The sequence below is a fragment of the Vombatus ursinus genome, unplaced genomic scaffold, assembly GCF_900497805.2.
Source record: "Vombatus ursinus unplaced genomic scaffold, bare-nosed wombat genome assembly UNPS02009975.1, whole genome shotgun sequence".
In the NCBI taxonomy this organism is placed as follows: Eukaryota; Metazoa; Chordata; class Mammalia; order Diprotodontia; family Vombatidae; genus Vombatus; species Vombatus ursinus.
Window position 1 is genome coordinate 5,449,127 of NW_020949753.1, and position 23,757 is coordinate 5,472,883.

A 23,757-nucleotide genomic window follows, 5' to 3' on the forward strand; every position below is an offset into this window, starting at 1 on the left:
AGAAAGGAAAGGAGGGAGGAATAGAATTTGGAACTCAAAACTTAAAGAAAAAGGTTAAAAAATGTTTTAACATGTAATTATGGAAAAAAAGTTATTTAAAAAAGAAAGCTTAATGATTGATAATGGAGAACACACTAGTGGGGGCTTGGGAATGACTACTAGAAACCTGGCTCATCAAAGTTATACCCAGAACCCTGAGTAGCAGTAGTCCGTCACCCTCTGGGAACCTGACGTTCCAGTTTAAGTGCTCAGTTAGGGGAATGGAGTGCTGCATTTAAATTCATATGTTATTTTTAATTTCTGAAAGTTGTAACCTTTCTTTTGAAGACAGAACAATACTTATTAATATTAACTCCTGTATATTTAATATTAATAATTGAATTAAAATTTAAAAATAATGCCTACTATGTGCCAGCTACTATGTTTGGTGCTTAGGGATACATGATTCAATTATTCTACCCTCTCCCAATTGCCATCACAAAACAAACAAAAGGAGCTTATCAATTTTTGATGGGGTGTTAATGAAGCAGCATTGATTTTTCCCCTCAGCTATAACAAGTGAATTATTAATTCAACACAGAAACAAAATTTTAAAAGATTTTCACATGACAAAGATGAATGCTATCAGACAGCAGCCCGATGGCACATAGTGAGTTCTCTTGGTTACAGTATTTATGATCCATTGGAGAAACACTGTTTCCCAGAACAAAAGAAACATAACCTACACCCAAATAAATACTTATTTTTACAACCATTTCCTTTGATACACTAATGTCAAATGTAGGGTCAGATGCTTGGATCATACTGGACTAAACAGAGTCCAGAAAAATCCTTGTGCTTTACGTGGTTTTCTTTTTTCCTTCCAAGACTCATTCCTAAGACAGACACTGATTTCAGCCAAATATTTTGAAGACAAGTCATTGATTCTTCTTACCTGAGGTATGATTGTACTTGGAACAGCTGGATGATTGATTGATAAAGCAACTTACAGGAGTCTCTCTGGGCATGATCAAGTTCACTGAATTCTTGTTCTGAGAAACACAATTTGTTGCTTCTAGAACAGAATCTTCTGTTACTCCTTCCCCGTTTGTCTAAAATGTCAAAGCAAAAACAAGCAAATTAATTTCCTATTTTACAGATTTCTAAAGAACATTATCCTTTTGAATGAATCGGTCTAATTTAGGGGACCAGGGCAAAAGAAACATAAACATCTCTACTTACCTAGGGGTCCAGGATTAAACTTCTACATGGTAATATATACAAGTTTGAAACATTCCCTCTATCATTAATAACATGGAAATGAGTCACTAGAGATACTGAGATTTTCAAGTACTTTTTAAAAATTTGGACATTCTAATCCACAGAAGCCATGTGAGATCAAATTTCCTCTGGGACAAAGTTGCATCCTGTCTCTTGAAGATAGAGTAATATATTAAAGGCAAACCAAAAAGCTACTAAATGCCATCACTGGGCTAGGTGCCAGGGACGGACAAATGCAAACAAAACAGTAAGAGTCCTCCAGGATTAGCGAGAGTGAAAAAGCAGGCAAGGGGTATAACACCAAACTCTGAATATTCCTGATAAAGATTGAGAGGTCACATCCAATAAGAGGAGTGAACATAGTGGACAACTCAGACTGGTGCTAGTAAGAGTAGAGAGCAGGTGTCAAAAAAAAACAAACAAACAACAAATTCCATTTAAATTCAATACAACCATCCCCTCCCTTTGCTAGCCTGGGAGAACTACTGAAGAATCCCTCAGACCTGCCTCCCAGATGCTCTGTCTCTAAGTTCAGAGAACCAAGGCAGAGTGAAGTGAGCACACACACATGAAGACGAGAAAAAGGGACAGCCATGTCAAAGAGGGGCTGGGAAAAATCTGAGGGAAAAACTGTTTCAAATTGGTTGGGGAGAGGGAAGGAAGAGAAAAACAAGGAAAATTTCCCTGGAGAGGTTGGCTGGATTGGGCTCTAAAGAAAAGTGTCAACTTTGACGTATGGGGATTGGGGTAGTGGGTTCCAGGCATTCCACGAATTCTAGGCATAATGACTGGACAGGGTGGCATGAGAATGGTTGGAACAAGGGTGTGTAAAGGGCAGCTCTGTGGAATAGGCTGAAAAGATGAGGCCTGGCCAGAGTGGGAAGGAAGGGTCTGGATATTAGGAATGAGAATACACACTTTTATTGATGGGTAATGGTGAAAGACTTAAAGTTTTTCTGTAGAAAAACAAGACCACCGAAGTACAACGTGAAGCTTCCCCAAGCAATGGTGGGCAGTCTGGACTGTAACGTGGTCAGGCTGAAGGCAGACAGACTAATGAGGACGCTAACCCTCAACTGGCCATTTTTATTACCTGATTTTATTCTTCTGGGTTTAGAATCCAGAAAAGGATCAGAAGAAGGCAGCAAATGAAAATTGTTATCTAATTTACAGCAAGATGGGATTTTCCTGAAGACAAAATTGTAGGATGACAAATGTAGAGCAGGAAGGGACATCAGAGGTAAACTGGTCCACCCTCTTTTTACAGAGAAAGAAAATGAGTCCAAGACAGGTAAATAACTTGTCCAGTGTCACCTAAGTAGTATGTAGGAGAACTGGAATTTGAATCCTCTGACTCTCAATATAGCATTTTTTCAATCAACACTATGTATTTACAAATGATGACAAAGATAGAGTATAATTGTTTCCCAATCTGAAACTCAATTAGATGACAGAATAGCTATTACTAAGAAACTGATCCAAAAAACTAGAAGATTTTCAACGAAAATCACAGCAGAAGGGTATCTCTATGATATATCTCTTAAGAGTCCATTAGGTGTGCAAGATAAATACTTGTGTACCATGGTATGAATAAAATTATTGTTTTATCTTCTGAAATAGCCCAGGTCTTAGAGAGGTACAGTGGAGATAATAGTTATTTTTGGTGACTGCTTCCCCAAGAATGAGGTATGTCCCCAGTCTGCTATATCAATGGATGGCTCTTTTGGCAAATAGACACTTTTTTTTTTCCTGTTTAGGCAATGGGGTTAAGTGACTTGCCCAGGGTCACAAAGCTAGTAAGTGTTATGTGTCTGAGGCCGGATTTGAACCCAGGTCCTCCTGAAGCCAGGCTCTATCCACTGTGCTACCTAGCTGCCCCAAATAGACACTTCTATAGACTCAGTGATATCCTCTGATTCTGTCCCTGTGATTTTACTAGGGAGGAAGCTCTGGTGTGCAAACTCTCTCTGTGGAGCTTGATTAATACCTGTTTATAGTTTACATCTGTATCTACGGAATGACTTGAACCTGATCTCAACAACTACAAGACTGGTCCACCATCCATTATACCCTTTGACCTCTGACAGGTGTTAATGACATAAAAGAAATAATAGGAAAGCTCAGTTACTACTTCATATCTACTTTACAATCTACAGGTACATCTCACGTAACATTTCCCAGACCATTAAATTTTTTTTTGCAGTAATTTCATTGATACATTTTAACTATATTGGACTGTGAAACCCTACTGTCCTCGGTTGGTCAATCTAGACACTACGAAATACATATATTACACACACACACACAGCCATAGAAACACAGACACACAGACGGTCAGCTTGTTTTATGCAAATTTAAGAAACCTCTATTACAGGTGCATATATGAATTAAATGCATGCCATACACATAGAAATCTACCTATACCTTTGTTGTAATACAATCATATTTCAGTCGTGCCTGACGCTTTGTGACCCCATTTGGGATTTTCTTGGCAAAGATACTGGAGTAGTTTGCCAATTCCTTCTCCAGCTCATTTTACAGACGAGGAAACTGAGGCAAACAGTGTTAAGTGACTTGCCCAGAGTCACACAGCTAGTAAGTGTTTGAGGCCAGATTTGAACTCAGGAAGATGAGTCTTCCTGATTCTATTCACTGTCCTGCCTACATGTTCCTACCTACCTATCTACCTACCTACTTTTCTATATATCTATCTAGTTCTCTATAGTACCATCATTTCTACTATGATTCCATATTCAAAAACTCACCCATATTTCCATTTTCTTTTTTACTAGCACATGTACACATTTTCTCCTAATACCCCAAGGTCAATTCCCTGCTAATACCTCCTTGCACACACCCTCTTCTTTGCTACCTCTCTCCCCTGTGCCTGCTTCTTGTCCTGAACTAAAAGTCTAGGAAAGCTAGCTTATCAGCCAAATCATAAACAGTGCTGTAACAGAACATTACAAAATCGCTATAAAAAGTAGGAATTGTTATCTAGATGTCTTCATCAATTCCCAATGAAGAAACAAACTCATTTACTAGTTTTCATTATTAATGAAGAGTGCTGACTAGGACAGACCTCTCCTGCCATTTTAGGGCACTCATTTGCTGCTTCATGGCTGCAACCTACACCCTGAACTACTAAAAATTTCAAAGATGTAGAGAGAGCAAACGAAGGAAGGGGAGATCAAGGAAAGAATCCACATTTTATATGAAATGTTGAAGAGTGAAGAAAGCAGAACCATGCAAATACAGAACAAACATGGCAACAGCAGTACAACAAACCTGAACCAGAATTAGGTTTAAGCTTGTCATGAAAAATGTCCTCCCTTGCTTCTTTGCAGAGGTGGGGACTCTGGGTGTGGAAAACTGAATATACTGTCAGACTCACCTTATAGGCGGCTTAGTTTTGCTGAACTACTTTTATTCTTTGTTACAAGGGATAGCCTTCTGTGGAGGGGACAAGGTAGGGATATATACTTGGAAAGGAAGGTAAAGTAAGAACAAAAGATAATGATGAATTTTTGTTTGTTTTTGCTAGGCAATGGGGTTAAGTGACTTGCCCAGGGTCACAAGGCTAGTAAGTGTCAAGTGTCTGAGGCCAGATTTGAACTCAGGTCCTCCTGACTCCAGGGCTGGCGCTCTATCTCTGCACCACCTAGCTGCCCCTGAAATTTTTAAAAGTATTTTGAAACTGCCACCTAGACACAGTTGTAACTCACTGACACTTTGCTCAGTCAACCCCAATTCTCAGTTTTCCAGGGATGGCTTTTTTCAAGTTGAATACAATCTTGATTTAAATGTAGGGATCAATCAATGGCTTTATAAAATTTTTTAAATAAAATCTTGAATATTGCTTAATTTTTCAGTTTAATTATAAATTGCTGCAATAACTTCAAAGGATAGGATAGGTGGTTGAAAGAAAAATGATTTTGTCAAAAAATCCAAAGTTAAACCACTGCTGTTAAGTTGTGAATGTTCTAAGGATGTCATTGTTTTCATTAAGATGAAAATAAATTTGGTAGGTATCATAAACCAGTTATGCCAAAAAGTTTTATTCAGTTATAAGATTCCACTTCTCATGAGGAAGTCACAGTGTAATCATTGGCATTCAAAGACAAAATAAATTTGGGGGCTCCTCTGGGAAGACTTTGATTACATTAAAAACTATGAGCAGCTTTGAACGGGGGAAAAAAAGTCTCACGAGAATTACGTTAACTGAAGAGAAATTCCCCCTTTCTCCCTCACAGCAGGGTGCTGACATTTACAAAGAAATACAGTCTGCTCAGCAGGAATAAACCCTGAACTCATGAAAGTTTATTTGCCTGAACTCTGTGAAAGTCAAGAACTGCTGAATAGACAGAAGAAAGTGAATGTTCTCACCATTTCTCAAGATGTGAAATAAGAAACCGTTTCTGAGTGGGAGCCTCAGGTGCTCCTGGATTATTATCTCTAGGCTTCATTAACTGCCCGAGTACAACTTGGTCTAGAGAGTGAGTGACCCACCTGAGATAACATTGCACATTTTCATCACCAAGTTCATATCTGCCTCACGTGGAAATTGCATCCTTTATTTTTTTTTTAAAGCAGGAAAGGATCTTCTAGGTCACTTTATAAAGAAACAGGAGTGGGCAGTTAAGTGAAATGCTAAGGGTCACAAGGCAGTGGAGTGTAGCAGAAAGGGGACTAAGACGGGAATCCAAAGACCTACACTATTCTCTTAGACTACCTGAGTTTCAATTTCCTGATCTGAAAAATAGTTCTAATTATACTCATACTACATTGTCATGAGGAACAAATGAGATAGAGCATGCTCTCCAAATACAAGCATATGTAAAAGCTATATTGTTCATGGGGGTTTGGGGCTAGACCCCAGATTGCCCTGTTCAGATAGTAACATCTGCGGATGGCTACAAGGCAGGGCAATTCCCTGCACGTTATATATGTCAAAAACATTTAATGTGTGAGCTTCAAAGTGACATTAATAAAGTACATACGACGTGACTGATGCTTTCCTCTACAACACAGCAGAGGACAAACTATAAACAGATACAGCTGTTACCGTTTAAGAAATGCTCATCACATGCTCTCATCACGTAAAGCTCTATTGGGGCTATTTATACAGATTTAAAATCAGAAATGGGCAGAAAGAATGAAAGTAGTATTTAGGTATAGTTTAAAATATTCTTTCTAAAATCTGCCCTTATTTCTTCCTCATTCACCAAAACAATTCTTTTTTCCCCCATGTGTATATTTTATTTTTTTAAATTAAATTTTGAAAAAATTATCAAAAATCTACTTTTTCTCCTTCCTATCCATCCCCTTCCCACTGGAAAAGAAAAAGAAAAAAAAATCCTTTGTAACACATAAACTTAGTCAACCAAGACAAATTCCCACATTGGCCAAGTCTAAAAAAAAATATGTCTCAATCTGCACTCTGATTTGATTACCCCTCTGTCAGAAAGTAGGGTAGCATGCAAAACAATTCTTAAACTTTTTTTTTTTTAAACATCATTCCTTAGTGATGAAATTCCTGAGCCTTTAGGGAGTATATTAGACTTTTGCCACAAGTGATCTTTTGGAAGCGAGGCCTGACATTTGAAGGTCAGGGCTGGTAAACACAAAGCTGATACAGCTATTCTGCTAACCACATCCTCTCCTGGTGCTCCATACTGGGGCCAACTACACATAATTCTGCATGTGAGCCAAGTACTCCCAGAAACAAAATGATCCAGTTAAGTAATTCAGCTCAGTCAATAATAGTTAAGTGTCTGCCTAATGCTTTGAGGCTATGAATGTGGTATTTCCCCTTAGTGATTCATTAAATAACATGAAATTATATGCCTAAAACGGACAAATTCTTAACTTATTGGAATAAAATACAAAATCTGAATGAAATTATATGCCTAAAAAGGACAAACAAATTCTTAACTTATTGGAATAAAATACAAAATCTGAATATTTCACTTTGCTTGAGTATGACAGGAATGAGTAAACAGGGATTTCTATTTACCTTAGGGTAAGAATTATCTGGGATTACAGCTGGTTGGCCACAGTGACTGCCATGGTGATGACCTACAAGGAATGAAGAAAAGTGATGATGACAATGCAGTAGAAAACCATCACAACCAGATGAATTCCAAATAAGCCAATGCTATGGTATATTCCAGTACCATAATGGTATAATATCAAAAGACTTGTACCAAAGATTGAGATTCAATTGAATGGTAGAAAAAAAAGTCACAGAGTCATGGACTGTTGGACCTGGAAGAAACCTCAGAGGTTATCTACTCAATCCTGTTATTGTGCAGACATCCCAAGAAAAGCTACTCACATTATACTGCTCCTTTTTCTTTTTTAGAAGCCACTTTTTAGCTATTCCCAATGAATGACTCAATGTGGGATGCTGTATATTTACCACATATCTGATGTCAGCGTGAACATCGCTGAAGAATTTTACATTGTTAGAATGCAATGGAATGTTAATGATATTAGGAAATGACTAAACTATGATACATGAATGTAAGAAAGACCTTAAAGACAAAGGATTCAGAGGAGTACGGGAAAATGTAAATAAACTGATGCAGCATGAAGTCATCAGAACCAGGAAAACAATATACACAAAAACCACAGTCATGAAAATGGAAACAAAAGCTCTTGAACAGAATGCCAAGCAATTCTAAAGACTAAGGCTGGCTCCAGAGAAGAGATGATAAACGCAGCTCCCTCTCTTCTTTGCAGCTGTGGATCTATGCATGCGGAACACTGCCTAGAGTGTCACACTTTGTGGTGGTGTGGGTTAATTTTGCTAAATGACTTTGTTTTTCCCTTTTTCTGTTCTTTGTTTGAAGCCTGTGGGGTAGCAAAGGGGGAGGGATATATTCAGAAATGAATGCGATCTAAAAATTAGAATCTAGTCTATTCAAACTCATTTTACAGCTAAAGAAACTTAGGCCCAACACTAACCACCTTAGGCATAGTTATAGAAGCATGAGCTACTTACTAGCTATACAGTTATCCCTTCCACATCAAGGGGGTTACGGGTGCAGTGCCCCCAAGATCTGGAAAATCAATGTAATATTTTTTTGGCCCTCCCTTCATAGCACAGAAGAAGTCTGACTTATTATAGTATTAAAAGATAAAATACGTTGTTGTTATTCTAGCCTTTATGTAAAGTTCTTCATTACTTCTGATTAGCTTTAACTGTTCTTGATTCTTAAGTACAGAATTAAGATAAACACCATTTTCTATGCCTAACTGTAGCATTTCAACTGAGAAACTCTGAAAAAAAGATGGTATGTAACAAGCTAATTAAATATTCAAATAAATAATATGTTGAATCACTAAATGAGTTAGACATGCTTTTTCATTCAGTTAAGGAGTACAAAGTGACTTTGAGAAGGGTTCAGAGAAAGGTAGTCAAGAGCTTCCATCCAAGGAATTTCATTTAAAGTCAGACTATAAGGATTTAAGTTTTATAATCCTGGAAAGATAGGGGCTGACAGGAGAAATGCAGTCATAAAATCATAAAGTAAATATTATTTTTTCCATCAAATTCTATACCATTAAAGTCAGAGGATCCCTATGAAAATCTGAAAGAGGGAATTTTAGCATCAGTGATTGGCAGTAAACTTCCTGTCCTAGTCAAAGGAGTGGAGTCAGAGTGAGGAAAGTGAATTGCAAAACTGTTAAGTGCAGATTATCAATATGCTATAATGACCTCGAAGATCCCTTTCATCATAAATATTCTGTGACTGTATGATTCCTTATTTTCAAAAGGCATGTCAGTCAGTCATCCACTTCAATGTCTAAAGTACCCAAGTATTATATTCTCTATTGAATCCTGGTCATGTCTGTATTTGAACTTGTTTTGTCTGATACAGGAATTCAACAAGTATTTCTGAAGATAAAAACATTGCAGTGACATTCTTTTAATGAAGAGATAACATAAACAATCTGTTTCCTAAAATAGTATCCTTACCATTAGCATTAGTTGACCTTGAGTTTGAATTGGTATGTCCCTTTGACTTGGGAACCACTGGATGGCCATCTCTGTGACATCAAGAAAAAGACATTTATAAATTATTGGGGAAATTCATTGTTCAGAAACTTCAAGATATTACTGTTCACTGTGATACTTAACCTTTTAATTACACAATTTTGCTTTGGGCTTCATTTAAATAAATGATTTTATATCCCTCCCCACCCCATACTGCAATACACCCAATGCTCAAAAGTTCTTTGAAGCCTGGTTAACTTTTGACTTAGCAATAATAGGTGTCTGAGTACATTTTTAACATGAAGATATTCAACCATGTTTTCTTTTACCAATACTGAAGTATAAAGAAGTCACAATGATAACTTTCACTGGCTGGGAGTGGTGGTGAATGGAGGGGAAGGTCCCAGAAACAAAGTCAGAATTTAGCAATAACTGTCGCCTTGGGCAAAGTTCTGAATTCAGTGTTGCTGGACACCATTTCAATGTTAATAAAATACCAAGAGGAAAGCTACAGAACAAGATGGTAGCAGTCACTACTACCGATATCTCTCACTTGCCCACACAATCAGCATTAGCACTGGTAACAACCAGTGTTCATTCCCATGCCACTGATAGGTACAGATGTACAAAACAATGGTAAGGAAAAGTAATGGAAAGGAAAGGTAGGGATTCCTGGGATATAAAAACAATTCACAGAACTGGAAAAGATATTGATTTCCATAAAAATATTTTTTGGGTTGTCTGTCCTCCTCTCACCAATTACTGAAAGCCTCATTGGGCAAATCCTTCTTTGCCCATCTAATCTTTAGGAACACATGAGAAACCAGGTCAGTAATTCCCCATTGGGGAAAAGGGAAAGTATACACAGTGCTAAAGGAATTAATACTATTAACAAAAGATCTGACTAACAAATTGACTAAAAAAGTAATAAAATCTCACATTTGAAAAATAAGCTGTGTAACCCTAATAGACAGATAATATAATATGATACAACAGACAGTATGGTAAGTTTCTCTGGCATTTATTTGTTCTTGATGTAGTATCTGGATCTACCGTATTTATAACCTGGATAGACCACCTTTATGTTCATTTTCACAACCTATTTCCATAGCTAATGATAGAAAAAAAAAATGCTATTGACTGTTTTCTTTTAGCTCCTGTAATTGTTAGGATGTAATCAATTCTATGAACAGTTAGCTAAGCCCTTCTCAGAATCCCTTGTTATTTAAACAATCTAGCCGTGGGGCAGAGCTAGGTGGTACAGTGGATAAAGCATGGGTGCTGGTGTAAGGAGGACCTGAGCTCAAAACCTGCCTCAGATACTTGACATTTACTAGCTGTGTGACCCCCAGCAAGTCACTTAACCTGGATTGCCTTTCAAAAGCAAAAGAACAATCTAGCCTTAGTACAGGGCCCCAGGCTGGTCCACTTTTATTCTGCTCTGAGCTGTGCTTCTAACCAGGTGCCTTCACTTTCTCCTCCTGTATCCCCCTTCACCCCAATTCACACCCCCCCACCTGCTTTTCAGTTCCCTTTCGTGTGTTCTTTTAGAACGTAACCTCCCTGAAGGCAGAAACTATCTTTCCTTTTGCTTGTGTTTATAGTCCCAGCACTAACTATAGTGCTAAATAAATGCTTACTGTCTTAACTTATGACTGAGTCTGAAAACCTTTGAGGGATGTGAGTGTAACATATACTAAGAAATTAGCACATACCTTGTTGCTTTCAGCACCACTGAGGGAAATGACATTTCCAGTATTCTTTGAGCCTCCTTCAAAGTCATGCCCTGTGTACTGATTCCATTCACATAATGGATTATGTCTAATGGCTGGAGATCACCCTCAATGGCGGCAGTTGACTTTGGACTGATCTCACTAATATAGATCACCTGGTAAATGCTGTCATGGCCTCCAGATAAAGACAGACCTTCAAAGGAAAGGAAAATGCGCTCAGTAAACTTTTATTTGGCTTGGTAATAAAAGGAAATTTCTTTACTGTGATCAATAAAATATTTCAATAAAAAATTTTAATTCTGCATTACCCAATTCCTTTTTCAGGCACATTAGTGTAATATCAGGTAGCAGATGAGGCAAAATTGGAATCCTAGGTAACTCCAGAATCCGTCCGAGAACTAATCTGACTGTCTTTGGTGCAGCTCGAAGCAAGGTCACTGCATCTGTATGAGTCATATTAGTGACATCTGTGTCATTAACCTGAAAAGATGGAAAAGGAATATGATAATTTATGGCAGGGGTGTCAAACACCAAAAGGAACTGAGGCCACTAATCTGTTAGTAAGGATCCCTGTGGGCAGCATGGTAATTCAGCTTTAAAACGTAACTATCTATGTTTTCTTGTATTTTTATTTATTTTGTTAAATATTTCTCAATTACATTTTACTCTGGTACAGGACACAGTAGGGAATGTTGCCAACCATATATGTGGTCTGTGGGCTACATATTTGGCACCTATGATTTATGGGACCCAAGTCAAGGTTGCCAAGGAAATTATATTACTGCATTTAACCTGTTTAAAACATAACTTGGCCAACAACAGATGCATGATGTATAGTGGCCTCTTTGATTAACTGAATATCCTATTTTCATTAACTTGTAAATGAAATGAAAATGAAAAATACAAAGATAACATAAATCTAATACAACATATCTCACTAAATTCAAGACTTGAAATCTGTCAAACTCTATAGCTTTAATGAAAAGAATAAGTTAACCTAGTCATTTCTTAAATGGCTCAAAAGGCTGGTAGTAGTTTTAAACGTAGGCTTTTTTTTTTTTTAGAAGAAACAGAAGCACATACGTCTTACTACTCTGCTCCCATTAGCCCTGGTCTATTCTTTTACCAATGTTATCTCTTTCCCCCATTTCTCTTATCTGTCTCACCTTTATGAGTCGGTCCCCAGGTCTGAGTCTCCCATCACTTTTGGCTGGATCTTGAATGACATCATGGACATAACAGCCAACGCTCTCAGTACCTTTGGTAACTGTAAAGCCTAGGCTGCCTTTGTCTGATTTTGTCAGGACAATATGGAGTTCCACTTCCTAAGGAAAGAAAATGGTGATTTGAGGAGCCATGTTTTGCCATATAGTTAGAGAAAGAAAGAGTGGCATGTAGAAGCAAGGTTAAAACACAACCTTTTTGGGGGCAGCTAGGTGGCGCAGTGGATAGAGCTCTGGCCTTAAGAGTCAGGAGTTCAAATCCGGCCTCAGACACTTGACACTAGCTGTGTGACCCTGGGCAAGTCACTTAACCCCAATTACCTCGCAAACAAACAAACAACAAACAAACAACCCACAACCTTTTCTTTTTGCCTAGAAATAGCCAAAACAGCATTTCCTATGGGCATCACACCTATAATGTCAGCATGAATAGAAATATAATTGGTGGGTGTAACAGTGCTTAACAAAGAGATTTCTAAGATAACAATATAACTGCCAAGAAGTTAGGTCCCCATAGGACAATTTCTGTAGTACCTGTATGAAGATTCTACAGAAGTCTGCATGAGTTTAAGGAACCTACAGAAACAGTTCTGTAGGGGATGGTAAATAAGGATGAAGTTAATATCAGAGTGCTCTATCGTCACACTGCTCAAAGTCAAATCCTAAAAAGTGGGGGCATGACAGCAGTGTCCACATAACAAGGTCATTAAGAAGAAATGTTATACAAAAGACTCTGATTTTTCAGGCCAAGAAGACATTACTATATATTTTAAAAGCTGTTTTATAAGCTCAAGCAGATGATAATGTGAAGAGTATCCTTTGTACATGAAAAATGGCATCATTGGGTAAGAGAAAAATACAATTCAGTTCAATTAAAAAGTTTACAAAAAATTTGTAATTAGATTTAGAGGTACAATATACTAGCAAGAGACATTAAATACTAGTACTACTTATTTGCATTAATGAGCTATTAAAAAAAACAAACCATACTCTTTCTTCCTGTAGAAAACATATTCTTTTACTCATGATGGAAAATGCTATCCACATCCAGAGAATGAACTATGGAATCTAAATGCAGACTGAAGCACACTAGTTTCTCTCTTTTTTTCTCTTTGTTTTTTCTTTCTCATGGTTTTCTGATTCTTCTTTTACAACATGACTAATGTGGAAATATGTTTAATATGATTGTACATGTATAGCCTCTATCAGATGCTTGCCATCTTGGGGAGAAGGGAGGTGAAGGAGAAAAAAATCTGGAACTCAAAAAATTTAAAAAATGAAAATTCTTTTAAACAGAGTTGAGAAGAAAGAGATTTTAAATTTAGAGGACAGAGAATTTACCGGCTCGAAGTCTTCAAGCTGTTTTTCCAGGCTGTTCTCCAGACATGTCATGTCTTCTTGGGTAGTGGGCTCTGAAGTATGATGCATATAACTGTTATCCACTGAACTGGAGGAGATATTCTCCAGCTGTAGTCTGCAACCCTGAAGAGGTGCAATGTCCACTGGCAAAGGAGAAGGAGGATTGCTACACAGAGACAACACAAACACAAATATTTTCAAACACCTTACCTCAGACCCAAGGTGTGAATGCAATGAAGTAGGAGGTCATGCCCCAGAACCCATGAGCAGAAAGGTGTTCAATAAATTCAAGTATTTGATGGATTGTTATGTAGAAGAGAGATTAGAATTGTTTTGTTTTCCTCCAGAGGATTAACTAGGTGCAGCTTGTAAAATATGCAGATAGATTTGGACTCAATATAATTAAAACGTTTATGTTGGATTCCTTCCTGACCACTGGAGGTCTTAAAGCAGAGTCTGAGTAAAGAACCTGCTGGTCAAGAATACTGGAGGGGGGAAATCCTCTTCAGGTACCAGTTGGAAGAAATAAACTTGGAAGCCTCATCCAACTCTGGGATTCTATGAAATATTTGGTATTAATTTGATGGAGAAGATGCCTATCTCTCTTTTGTTTCTATTTAAGGTTGTTTGCACGCTAAAAATACCATCACAGTTGTGTTATTTTTATTTCTCAACGGATACCACCCGGTCGTGCTCTTCCAATCTCAGTGCTTCTGAAACCCTTCCCCCACTGCTGTCACTTTCCAAATTCTGTTTTCTGGCGCTTCCTTGTTCCTTATTCCCCCTCGACTAACCATTCCCCTTCTCCTGCCCCGTGTCCACTATGCTCTTGGGAATGCTTGCTCCACAGATAACAAACTTGTTTTCATCTTAAACCTTTTTCTATTTCCATTCCCAAGCCAATCTTTTCCAGCACTGGTTGCCCTTTCCCTCCAATCCTCTGATTCTCACATTACAGTCAGAGTTGGAATACTCCTAGTTCTCTACTGCCACTTCCAGGCTCTGCCTCTATCACCATCGCTCAGCAGGAAGCTCTGCACCTTGGAGGTTCACTCAATCCATATTCACCACCCAATCAAGAGTCTGGTGGCTGGTGTCTACCAACCTCCACTTCTCTCCCCAAGGAGCTCTGTACTTCACTCACAGTCTCTGTCTTCTCTAACTCTTGTCCTAACTTAGGGGTTTCAACACACATTTAAGGCAGCTAGGTAGCGCAGTGGATAGAGGTCTAGTCCTGGAGTTGGGAAGACTTGAGTTCAAATCTAGCCTCACACTTACTGGCTATGCGACCTTGGGCAAGTCACTGAACCTCTGACATTTATATAGCACCTTAAGGTTTACAAAGCACTTTACAAATGTTATCTCATTTTATCCTCACAACAACTCTGGAAGGTAGCTACTATTATTTTCTCAATTTATAGATGTGGAAACTGAGGCACAGAGTAGTTAAGTGTCCTGCCTAGAGTTACACAGCTAAGAATCTAGGGCCAGATTTTCAACTCAGATCTTCCTTCTTCTTGAGCCAGCACTCTCTCCACTGTACCACCTTGCTACTCACATGAACTAGTGGCCTTTCTCCTTGCCAAGGGAAATCCTCCTACATGTCCAAGTATCCTATTCTTTTCTGTCTTCTACAGCATTTTGACCTTAGGGCCTTCCCTCTGAGACTGCTCTCAATTTGTCATGTACATAGTTTGTTTACACCGAGTTGTTTTCATGTTGTCTCCTCTAATACACTGAAAGCTCCTTGGGATAGGAACTATATCCCCCATGTTTAGGCTAGTGCCTGGCATATAATAAGAATTTAAATGCTTGTTGACTTAATTATCCACATTTTAAAAATGTTCCATCTTGTATAAATCCTCTAAAGATTATCTGCAGCTTTGGCCACATACATACATACTCTTCAAGGCATATGTTTCTGCTTTGTGATAATAATTAAATTGTAGATGTTCCCAAGGAGCCAAAGGTTCAGTTCATACTGGAGTGTGAAAAAGAAGATAAGAGGTAAAGGAAGAAAAAATGAGAGTCCATGATAGAGTTCTTACGTAGTATTTCATGATAGGGCTGGAAAAAGGAAAGTTTTGTTATTTCGTGTCTGCATGAATACATTCTGCTTTTACGGGTTGAACTGGGAGGAACATATTCACCCAAGTTGGGGATAGGATTTCACATAAGGGTGGCTTAGAGAGATCATTGCTTTGTTGTTCAAACAGTAAGACCAGCAAGGCAGGTGGGAACCAACCATGCAGCACAAATAGACAGATTTCATTCTTAGAAACATGAAAGTAGTATTTCTTTGGTTGTTAATGGTAATGAGAATAAAATACTCTGAGCATTTTGCAAAAATATCAACCATACCTGTCCTCATGGTGTGGCTTATTGGGTGGTTCCTGAGGATAATAAAACATGGTAGAGGCAACTTCTTCCTGGCCACTTGTTTCATATCGACTATTCACTGGTGATACCACACTACTCAGAGTCTGATGAGAGGTTGCATTCCAGTGAGCGTTTGTTATCTGGGTGGGAGTGATTGCTAAGTCGTCTTCCCCACTTCCACTGCTATAACTATAGCTATCCCTCCTAGAAAGGGAGTGAAACAGCTTTTTGCTTTTGTCAGACATTTCGTTTTCATCTGAGCTGGTGCCATGATCTCCATGGGATGGTTGATAGGCTTCTTTCTTACTATCTGGAAACATCTGCACTGGGGAATTGAGTGGAGTCTGCAAGAGAGAAAGAAGATTGTCATCTATTACAATTAGCACTTATTTATTGGATAAATTGCTGTGAAGTTTATTCAACACTTTGCCCAGTGGCACTGATTGCCCAATCATACTCCCTTAAAATGCCACTTATGACATTATTTATCATAGATATATATACCAGGTGGCATTCCTGGAATAAACAAAAACACTGTCATGTCATATCAGTAATTTTGTATATTTAAGAATTAAAATTTTAGGTATCCTATTTATCATATTTGGTTGGATATCCTTGTCTATTCCTATGACTTTATTTCAATGTGATAGAAGAATATTGAACTTAAATTGAGAACGGTGTCAAGTGTCAGGTTATGTTGATTTAGGTAGTTACAGTATGTCTGAGCCTCAGTTTCTTTTCTAAGAGTAATAATAATACTTGACTACATACTTCACCTTAGTTAATATTTTAAAAACCTGAAAATTTTATTTCTAGTGATTTCTGATAATAATATTTCTAAGGTCTGACAATGCATTCTCCTATTAAAAAAAATCATCAGTAGCTTTGTATTACCTCTAGGTAAATATAAACTCCTGAGTTAAGCATATAACAAAAATCATTTTTCACTCTTACTACCAATAAAAGGAGCATAAAAGAATAGCTATGGGCAGCAAGATGGCGCAGTGGATAGAGTGCCAGGCCAGCAGATAGGAAGACTCCTCTTCCTGAGTTCAAATCTGGTCTCAGACACTTACTAGTGTGACCCCGGGCAAATCACTTAACCGTGTTTGCCTCAATTTCCTCATCAGTAAAATAAGCTAGAGAAGGAAATGGCAAACTGCTCCAGTATCTTTGCCAAGAAAACCTCAAATACAGTCATGAAGATTTGGAGACAACTGAAACGACTGAACAACAACAAAAAAAAAATACAAAAAGAGGATTGTATATGGGTCTGTGAATGTATCTGATTATGAATATAAATATAAATATATATGTAATTAATTCCACACAATACTTTGAAAATTGTCCTGCTTGTGGTTTTCTGTTCCTTTTCAATGACTTTTTTTCTGGTATTAGTATTGCTGACCCCTCTGCAATTTTCAGCCCTCCTCCCCTACCACCCTTTAAAAACTGAGAAAGAAAAAGATTTCTAACAAATAATCACAGCAAAGTAAAATGAATCTGCACAGTAACCATGCTCCCCAAAATGTAGGATTTCAGTTGAATCCACGTCGCTCTGTCTGGAGGTGAATAAATACATTCGAGATATACAGGGGACGTGGCTGGTAATATAATTATATTACATACATAAATGCTTAAGACTTTGCAAGTTATTTTTTCTTTATAATGTTGTTGCCTTAATTGCTCTCCAGTTCTGCTGACTTTACTTTGTAACAGGTCACACTACTTAGAATTCTCCACAATAGTCTCTTTCCTCATTTCTGATGATGTAATAATATTCCATCAGTCTCAGACCACAGTTCACTGAACCATTCCCCAGTTGGTGGGCACGCCCTTAGACTCCTTCCCGTTCCTTTTCACCAGCCTTTCAGGATCTGTAAGCTTTTTTTTGCTTGTGATATTCCCTTTCCTTTTACCACACATTCCCCCTGTCCCTACTTGTTTCTCTGGTGAGCTGATGTATTTCTACACCAAACGCTGTGTGTGTGTGTGTGTTCAACCCTTTAATTCTGATAAGAGTGAGATTCATTTGCTACCTGCTCCCTCATTGCTTCTTCCATATTGATACATGCTTTCACATATCCCAGTTATGAAAAATAGAAATTCCACCCCTTATTCTTCTATTCCAAAAGCTAGCATATTTCTTTTACTTTATCTCCTCTTTCCCCTTTAAGATGTTCAGAACAGAACCAATCCACCCTTGAGTTCTGTTTTTCTTCTTAAACTTCCTCAACATCCTTTGAAAAACATTAAAGGTTCTGAAGGGATGTTTGTTTCTTTCCCCCTTTCGAATGTTAGTGTGACATCATTATCCTCCCAATTGCTCAAATAAATTTACCTGTCCAGATTTTTCTGTACTCTTGTGTTTGTACTTCAAAGTTCTTACTCAGCTCTGGATTTTTCATGAGAAATAATATAAAGTTTTCCATTCCATTAAATGTCTATTTTCCACCTGAAGAATAATACTCAGCTTTGCAAAGAAAATTAATCTTGGTCGTAAGACTACTGGTGTTCAGTCGTTTCAGTAGTATCTGACTGTTCATGACCATATTGGGTTTTCTTGGCAAAGATACTGGAGTGTTTTGCCATTTCTTTTTCCAGCTCATTTTACAGATGAGGAAACTGAGGCAAACAAGGTTAAGTGACTTCCCCAAGGCCACACAACTAGTTAGTGTGAGAACAGACTGAAACTTAGGAAGATGAGTCTTCTTGACTCCAGGTCTGGCACTCTATCCACTGTTCTACCTACTTGCTTCCTATAAGACTACACTAACTGGTATATTTTATTCCAAGATCTCCTTTCATTTTTAAGTAGAAGCTGTCAGGTCTTGTGTGATTCTGATTCTTGATTCCTTGTTACTTTAACTGCTTCTTTCTGGATGCCTGTGTAATATTTCTTCATTAGAACAGGATTCTTCTTTAGATTTTGGCTACAAGATCCTAGAGATCTCGTGATTTTCTGTGATTTCTTTCAGGAAGTCATTGGTAGATTCTTTCTAATTTTGCTTTGCCCTCTGGTTCCAATATATCTTTGAAGTTTTTGTTTAAAATTTCTTGACATAGTGTGCATTATAGTTTTCTTTTGTGTGTGTTTGTGCATGTGTGTATGTGTAAATCATGGTTTTTAGGGAGCCCAATTATTCTCAAATTGCTTCTCTGTGACATGTTTTCTAGATCAATTTAAAAAAATCAGATACCTTACATTTTCTTCTATTTTTCTAATCTTTTGACTTTATTCTAATTTTTTTTCACTCTCTCATCAAGTCAATGATTTTTTTTTTTTTTAGGCAATTGAGGTTAAATGACTTGCCCAGAGTCACACAGCTAGTAAGTGTAAAGTGTTTGGTCTGAGGCCGGATTTGAACTCAGGTCCTCCTGACTTCAGGGCCAGTGCTCTATCCACTGCGCCACCTAGCTGCCCTGAGGCAATGATTTTTATTTAGTCTAGTCGAAGTTTTCAGGGATTCCAAAGCTTAGGTGTAGTTTATCACTTTCTCTTGTAAAAGAATTCTTACAAAAACTCTTTCCTCCAGATCTTTTATCTCATTTTTTAATCTTTTGCTTAATTTCCCCCAGTTGCTGTGGAAAACCCATCTTTTTTTTTTTTTTAAGGCAACTGGGGTTAAATGACTTGCCCAGGGTCACGTAGCTAGTAAGTGTCAAGTGTTTGGTCTGAGGCCGGATTTGAATTCGGGTCCTCCTGACTTCAGGACTGGTGCTCTATCTACTGCACCACCTAGCTGCCCCCATTTTTTCTTTTGAGCCTCTGCTTGTAGTTGTTATGGAACTACCCTCCTTTCTGAGGGATCTTTAGACCCATAACATTTTTATACTAGTTAGCATCTTTGGTTCAGTCTCTCCCGTTTTAGTTACTGAACCGAAGCCCTGTGCCAATACTAGGTTGCATCCCGTGCTGTCCTTTTGGGGTGGTGGAGCTTTTTTAGTGTTTTCTTAGGTCTCCTGAACTGACCACCCCTTCCCTTATTTAAGCTCTTCCCAGATTTTTGAGGTTCAGAGCACTGGATTTTAAGGGCTCTCTATGGTGTATCACGGTGAGATGCTAGAAACTTCAGAGCCCTGGGGTATCCTGGTCCAAACTGGACTTGCATCGTCCTCTGCTGCTCCCTAGGGATTCCAAAGTTCCCACAGTGGGTTTATAATCACCTTGGAGCTTTCTTGGGGGAGACTTCCCCATTCTTGCTGCCTCAAGGTAAAAAGTCCTGCAGGCTAGAAATCTGTTTCTTGCCCTCGGAGGCTAGGGACTTGTCTGCCTTTGCTGGTGGGCCCCCTTCTATTGCCAATGTACTACTAGCTGAATTCTTCTGTAATTCTATGGTGGAAGAAGTCTCTCTCTGTGGGGAAGCTGGGTGGTCTGCCTCTGCTCAGGCAGCCAGGCATTTCAAGCCTCTCCCAGTCTGGCTCCCACCTGCTTTCCCAAAATGATTTCCTATCCTTTCTCTTTACACACTATTTTCTGGATGAACTAGCCCACTAGCTGCTCCCCAAGCTTGACATAACATTTTTTGGCTCTGCTTTTGCCCAGGCTGTCATGCATACCTGCAACACACTGCCTCCTCCCCTGCTGCCTCCCTTAGAAGCCCTAGTTGCCATCCAGGCTCATCTTGGGGGCCAGGTCCTATAGGAAGTTTTTCCTTTTGCTTATATAACCTCCCCACCACCCTACAGCTGTTAGATCTCTCTCCTTCTTGAAATCCCAGGCTGTGTTTTCCCTCTTCCCTCTCTGGTCCCCCAGTAGAGTGCCAGATCCTCGAAGGCAGGAATTGTTTTGTCTTTTTCTTTCCTTCTATCCCTAACCTGAATACAGAACCTTGCACACAGTATACACTTAAATTTGAATCAAATTTGAATTTGAATATTTGAATCAAATCCATGTTTAAACAAATGAGTCAAAGTCAGGCTTCTAATAACTCATTTATGGCTATGTGGATTAATAGCAAGCAATGCCAAGTTTACAATTCTGTTTCCAGAGACCTTTAAAAATATAAATTATGACAATAAACATGTAAAGTGCCTAGAGGCAAAAAACAGGATAAGATGACATGATTCATTTCTAGTTTTGCGATTCTTATTAAGACAGAAGTAAACAAACGCTCTTTGGCAATAAATAAGAAACAATTAGCCAAAAAATTCCTTTTCCCTGGCTAATGCACTACTAAAGTACAGCTTTAAGTTTTTGATAATAGAATTTCATGGCTATCTTATATATTCCCAGGACCTCAAAGCTCATTTAGTAGAAACCCCAATTTTTTAGAGATAAAGAAATCCAAGGCCACAGGCTGGCTCATGGCAGAACCAAGACATTGATCACTGATAAAACCAACCCACCTGAACTATGGTTAACAGGTACATTTTAACTTCTTTAAAAATGAAAAATACCATCTCACAGGCCTTACCAAAACAGATGCATCAATTTCTGGCAGAACACCAGGTGGGGGTCGGCAAAGGAGTAAAGAGACTTCTGGGGATGTTCCCCTGAGAACAGAGATGACGTCCTAAAGGTAACATTGATTAAAAATTAAAAATATAGTTCAGCTGGTATTGTGTTACCATTCTGAAATGCCAATCTTTCTTCCCTCTAATGTTTACAAGGGCCATGTATTCACTACTTACCTGCTGGGAGAGCCCCTTCAGAGAAGCGCCGTTCACTTTCATAATGACATCTCCAACATCAATTTTCCCACTTTCTGCTGCTGGCTGGCCAGGAAAGAGCTTTTTAACTCTTACAATGCTGGCATTCATTTGCTCTGGAATGAGATTGTCTTCACGGGAAAAACTAAAACCTAGACCTGAGCTGTTTTTCAATAATTTTACCTCAAATGTGTTTTCTGCAAGAGAAAAGAATAAAGAGGTTACTTATCATGTACTCGATACATTTAAAAAACTCCAAGTGTATTGCTGTTTTACTAGTCTATCTCCCCTTCAATGAGGTAGTGCCTATCCTACCAAGTGTGGGCCCAATGCTCCTCCAGATTCTAATTCTATCCCTATGCTAAGAGAAACAAGTGAATATTTAAACACTTTCAAAGGTTATCTGGAAATGCAGCGGCTATGGAGGGCCAATAAACAGTTAAGAAAACAAAATTCTGGAAAAGAAGAGAGAAAAAATGAGGTATTTTTCAAAACAGTGTGTTTTATGCCAAGTCAACAAGCATGTCTTCACTGCCTTCTGTCTGTCAGGCCCTGGGCTAAGTCCTCTGAAGGAAAAGGTTTTGAAAGGAAAAAAAGGAGAAGGAACACCAAAAAAGGGAAGAACAAGGCAGAGGATGGTGAAAAAGAACACAAACCAGTGATGGAATAAGAATTAAGAAATGTAAGTTTATATTTTGGAATTCCATTCTGATAAAATAAGTAATTAAAGTTCTATTAGTAAAGTAAGTAAAACTACAGAATAATAAAATAACCACCTTTAGAGTATTCTTAAAGAATGAATGATGCTAAATATTCATGAGAGTACTATTGTGGTAGCAAAAGACTAGGAAAAAATGGGTACCCATTGTTTGGGGATTGTTGAAAAAATATAAATGCTTCCTATAAGCCTATGATCTTCTCAATAGAGAGGTGATGGGCTATGGGGCAGTGTGTTGTATATGCTATCACATGTAGTTTGTGACCTTTTGTTTCACTGAACTATTTTTTTTAAAAATAGTATTTTATTTTTTTCCAATTACATGTAAATAAAGTTTTCAACATTCGCTTTTATAAGATTTTGAGTTCCAAACTTTTTTCTCCCTCTCCTCTCCCCAAGATGGCAAGTAATCTGATGTAGGTTATACATGTACAATCATATTAAACATATTTCTGTATTAGTCATGTTGTGAAAAGAAGAATCAGAACAAAAGGGAAAAACCAAAAGAGAGAAAAAACAAAACAAAAAAAGGTAAAAATCTGCATTCAGCCTCCATAGCTCCTCTTTCCTTGTTTGTGGATAGCATTTTCCACCACAAATCTTTTGGAATTGTCTTAGATCATTGTATTGCTGAGGAGAGCCAAGCCTATCAAAGTTGATTATTGCACAGTGTTGCTTTTACCATGGACAACATTCTCCTGGTTCTACTCACTTCACTCAGCATCTCACTGAGAAACCAGAGTGGTGTGAAAAAGTATCAAAACACTGAAAAAAGAATGAGGTGGTAAAGTAGCTGGCAAAGTCTTGTATTCCTAACCAGTAAGCTGATGAAATAAGAAAGAGTTAGTACTTTCTTCTAGTGGAGATTTCATGCAATTGAAGGGAACAGAAAATCCAAGAGATAAATGTCCAGGCTAGAGAGACAAGCAGAAATGAAATGAACAGAATACTGTATTGAAAGTAAGAAGATGTGGGTTCAAATCCAAGGTCTGCCACTAAACAGATGATGCTATGAACCCATTCTCACTACCCACAACTGATTACACTCATGACTTTTTCTTCACTAAATCTGACTAAAATACCTGAGGCAATGCTTTAAGTATGTTAGTTATATGTTACAACTCCATATAATTGCCTCATCAGGGGATGGGTTGAACACTCTAATTTGCACAGAGGCACCTCAAAAATTTTTTTTCACACTAAACTTATGACTTCATCAGTGTAGGAAATGCCCAGTCTCTTTTCCAAAAGAGACTGGCTTTTTCTTGTTTGTTTGTTTGTTTTTTGCTTTTTGGTGAGGCAATCGGGGTTAAGTGACTTGCCCAGGGTGACACAGCTAGTAAGTGTTAAGTGTCTGAGGCCAGATTTGAACTCAGGTCCTCCTGACTCCAAGGCCAGAGCTCTATTCACTATACCACCAAGCTGCCCCTA

At 38.2% G+C, this 23,757-nt stretch overlaps 1 protein-coding gene across 12 annotated transcripts in view; it reads right to left on the reverse strand.

Moving 5' to 3' along the window:
- Positions 1-23,757, reverse strand: part of PTPN13 (protein tyrosine phosphatase, non-receptor type 13) — a 204,551-nt gene that overhangs the window by 25,153 nt on the left and 155,641 nt on the right. For all 12 annotated transcript variants that reach the window (XM_027853380.1, XM_027853381.1, XM_027853376.1 and 9 more), the window contains 10 exons: positions 21,591-21,805; positions 21,374-21,472; positions 15,939-16,300; positions 13,560-13,743; positions 12,162-12,320; positions 11,304-11,475; positions 10,978-11,188; positions 9,245-9,315; positions 7,277-7,338; positions 935-1,091 (listed from right to left, as the gene is read on the reverse strand). In XM_027853380.1, the coding sequence (XP_027709181.1) occupies positions 935-1,091; positions 7,277-7,338; positions 9,245-9,315; positions 10,978-11,188; positions 11,304-11,475; positions 12,162-12,320; positions 13,560-13,743; positions 15,939-16,300; positions 21,374-21,472; positions 21,591-21,805 (1,692 nt within the window). The remainder of the gene's footprint in view (positions 1-934; positions 1,092-7,276; positions 7,339-9,244; positions 9,316-10,977; positions 11,189-11,303; positions 11,476-12,161; positions 12,321-13,559; positions 13,744-15,938; positions 16,301-21,373; positions 21,473-21,590; positions 21,806-23,757) is intronic.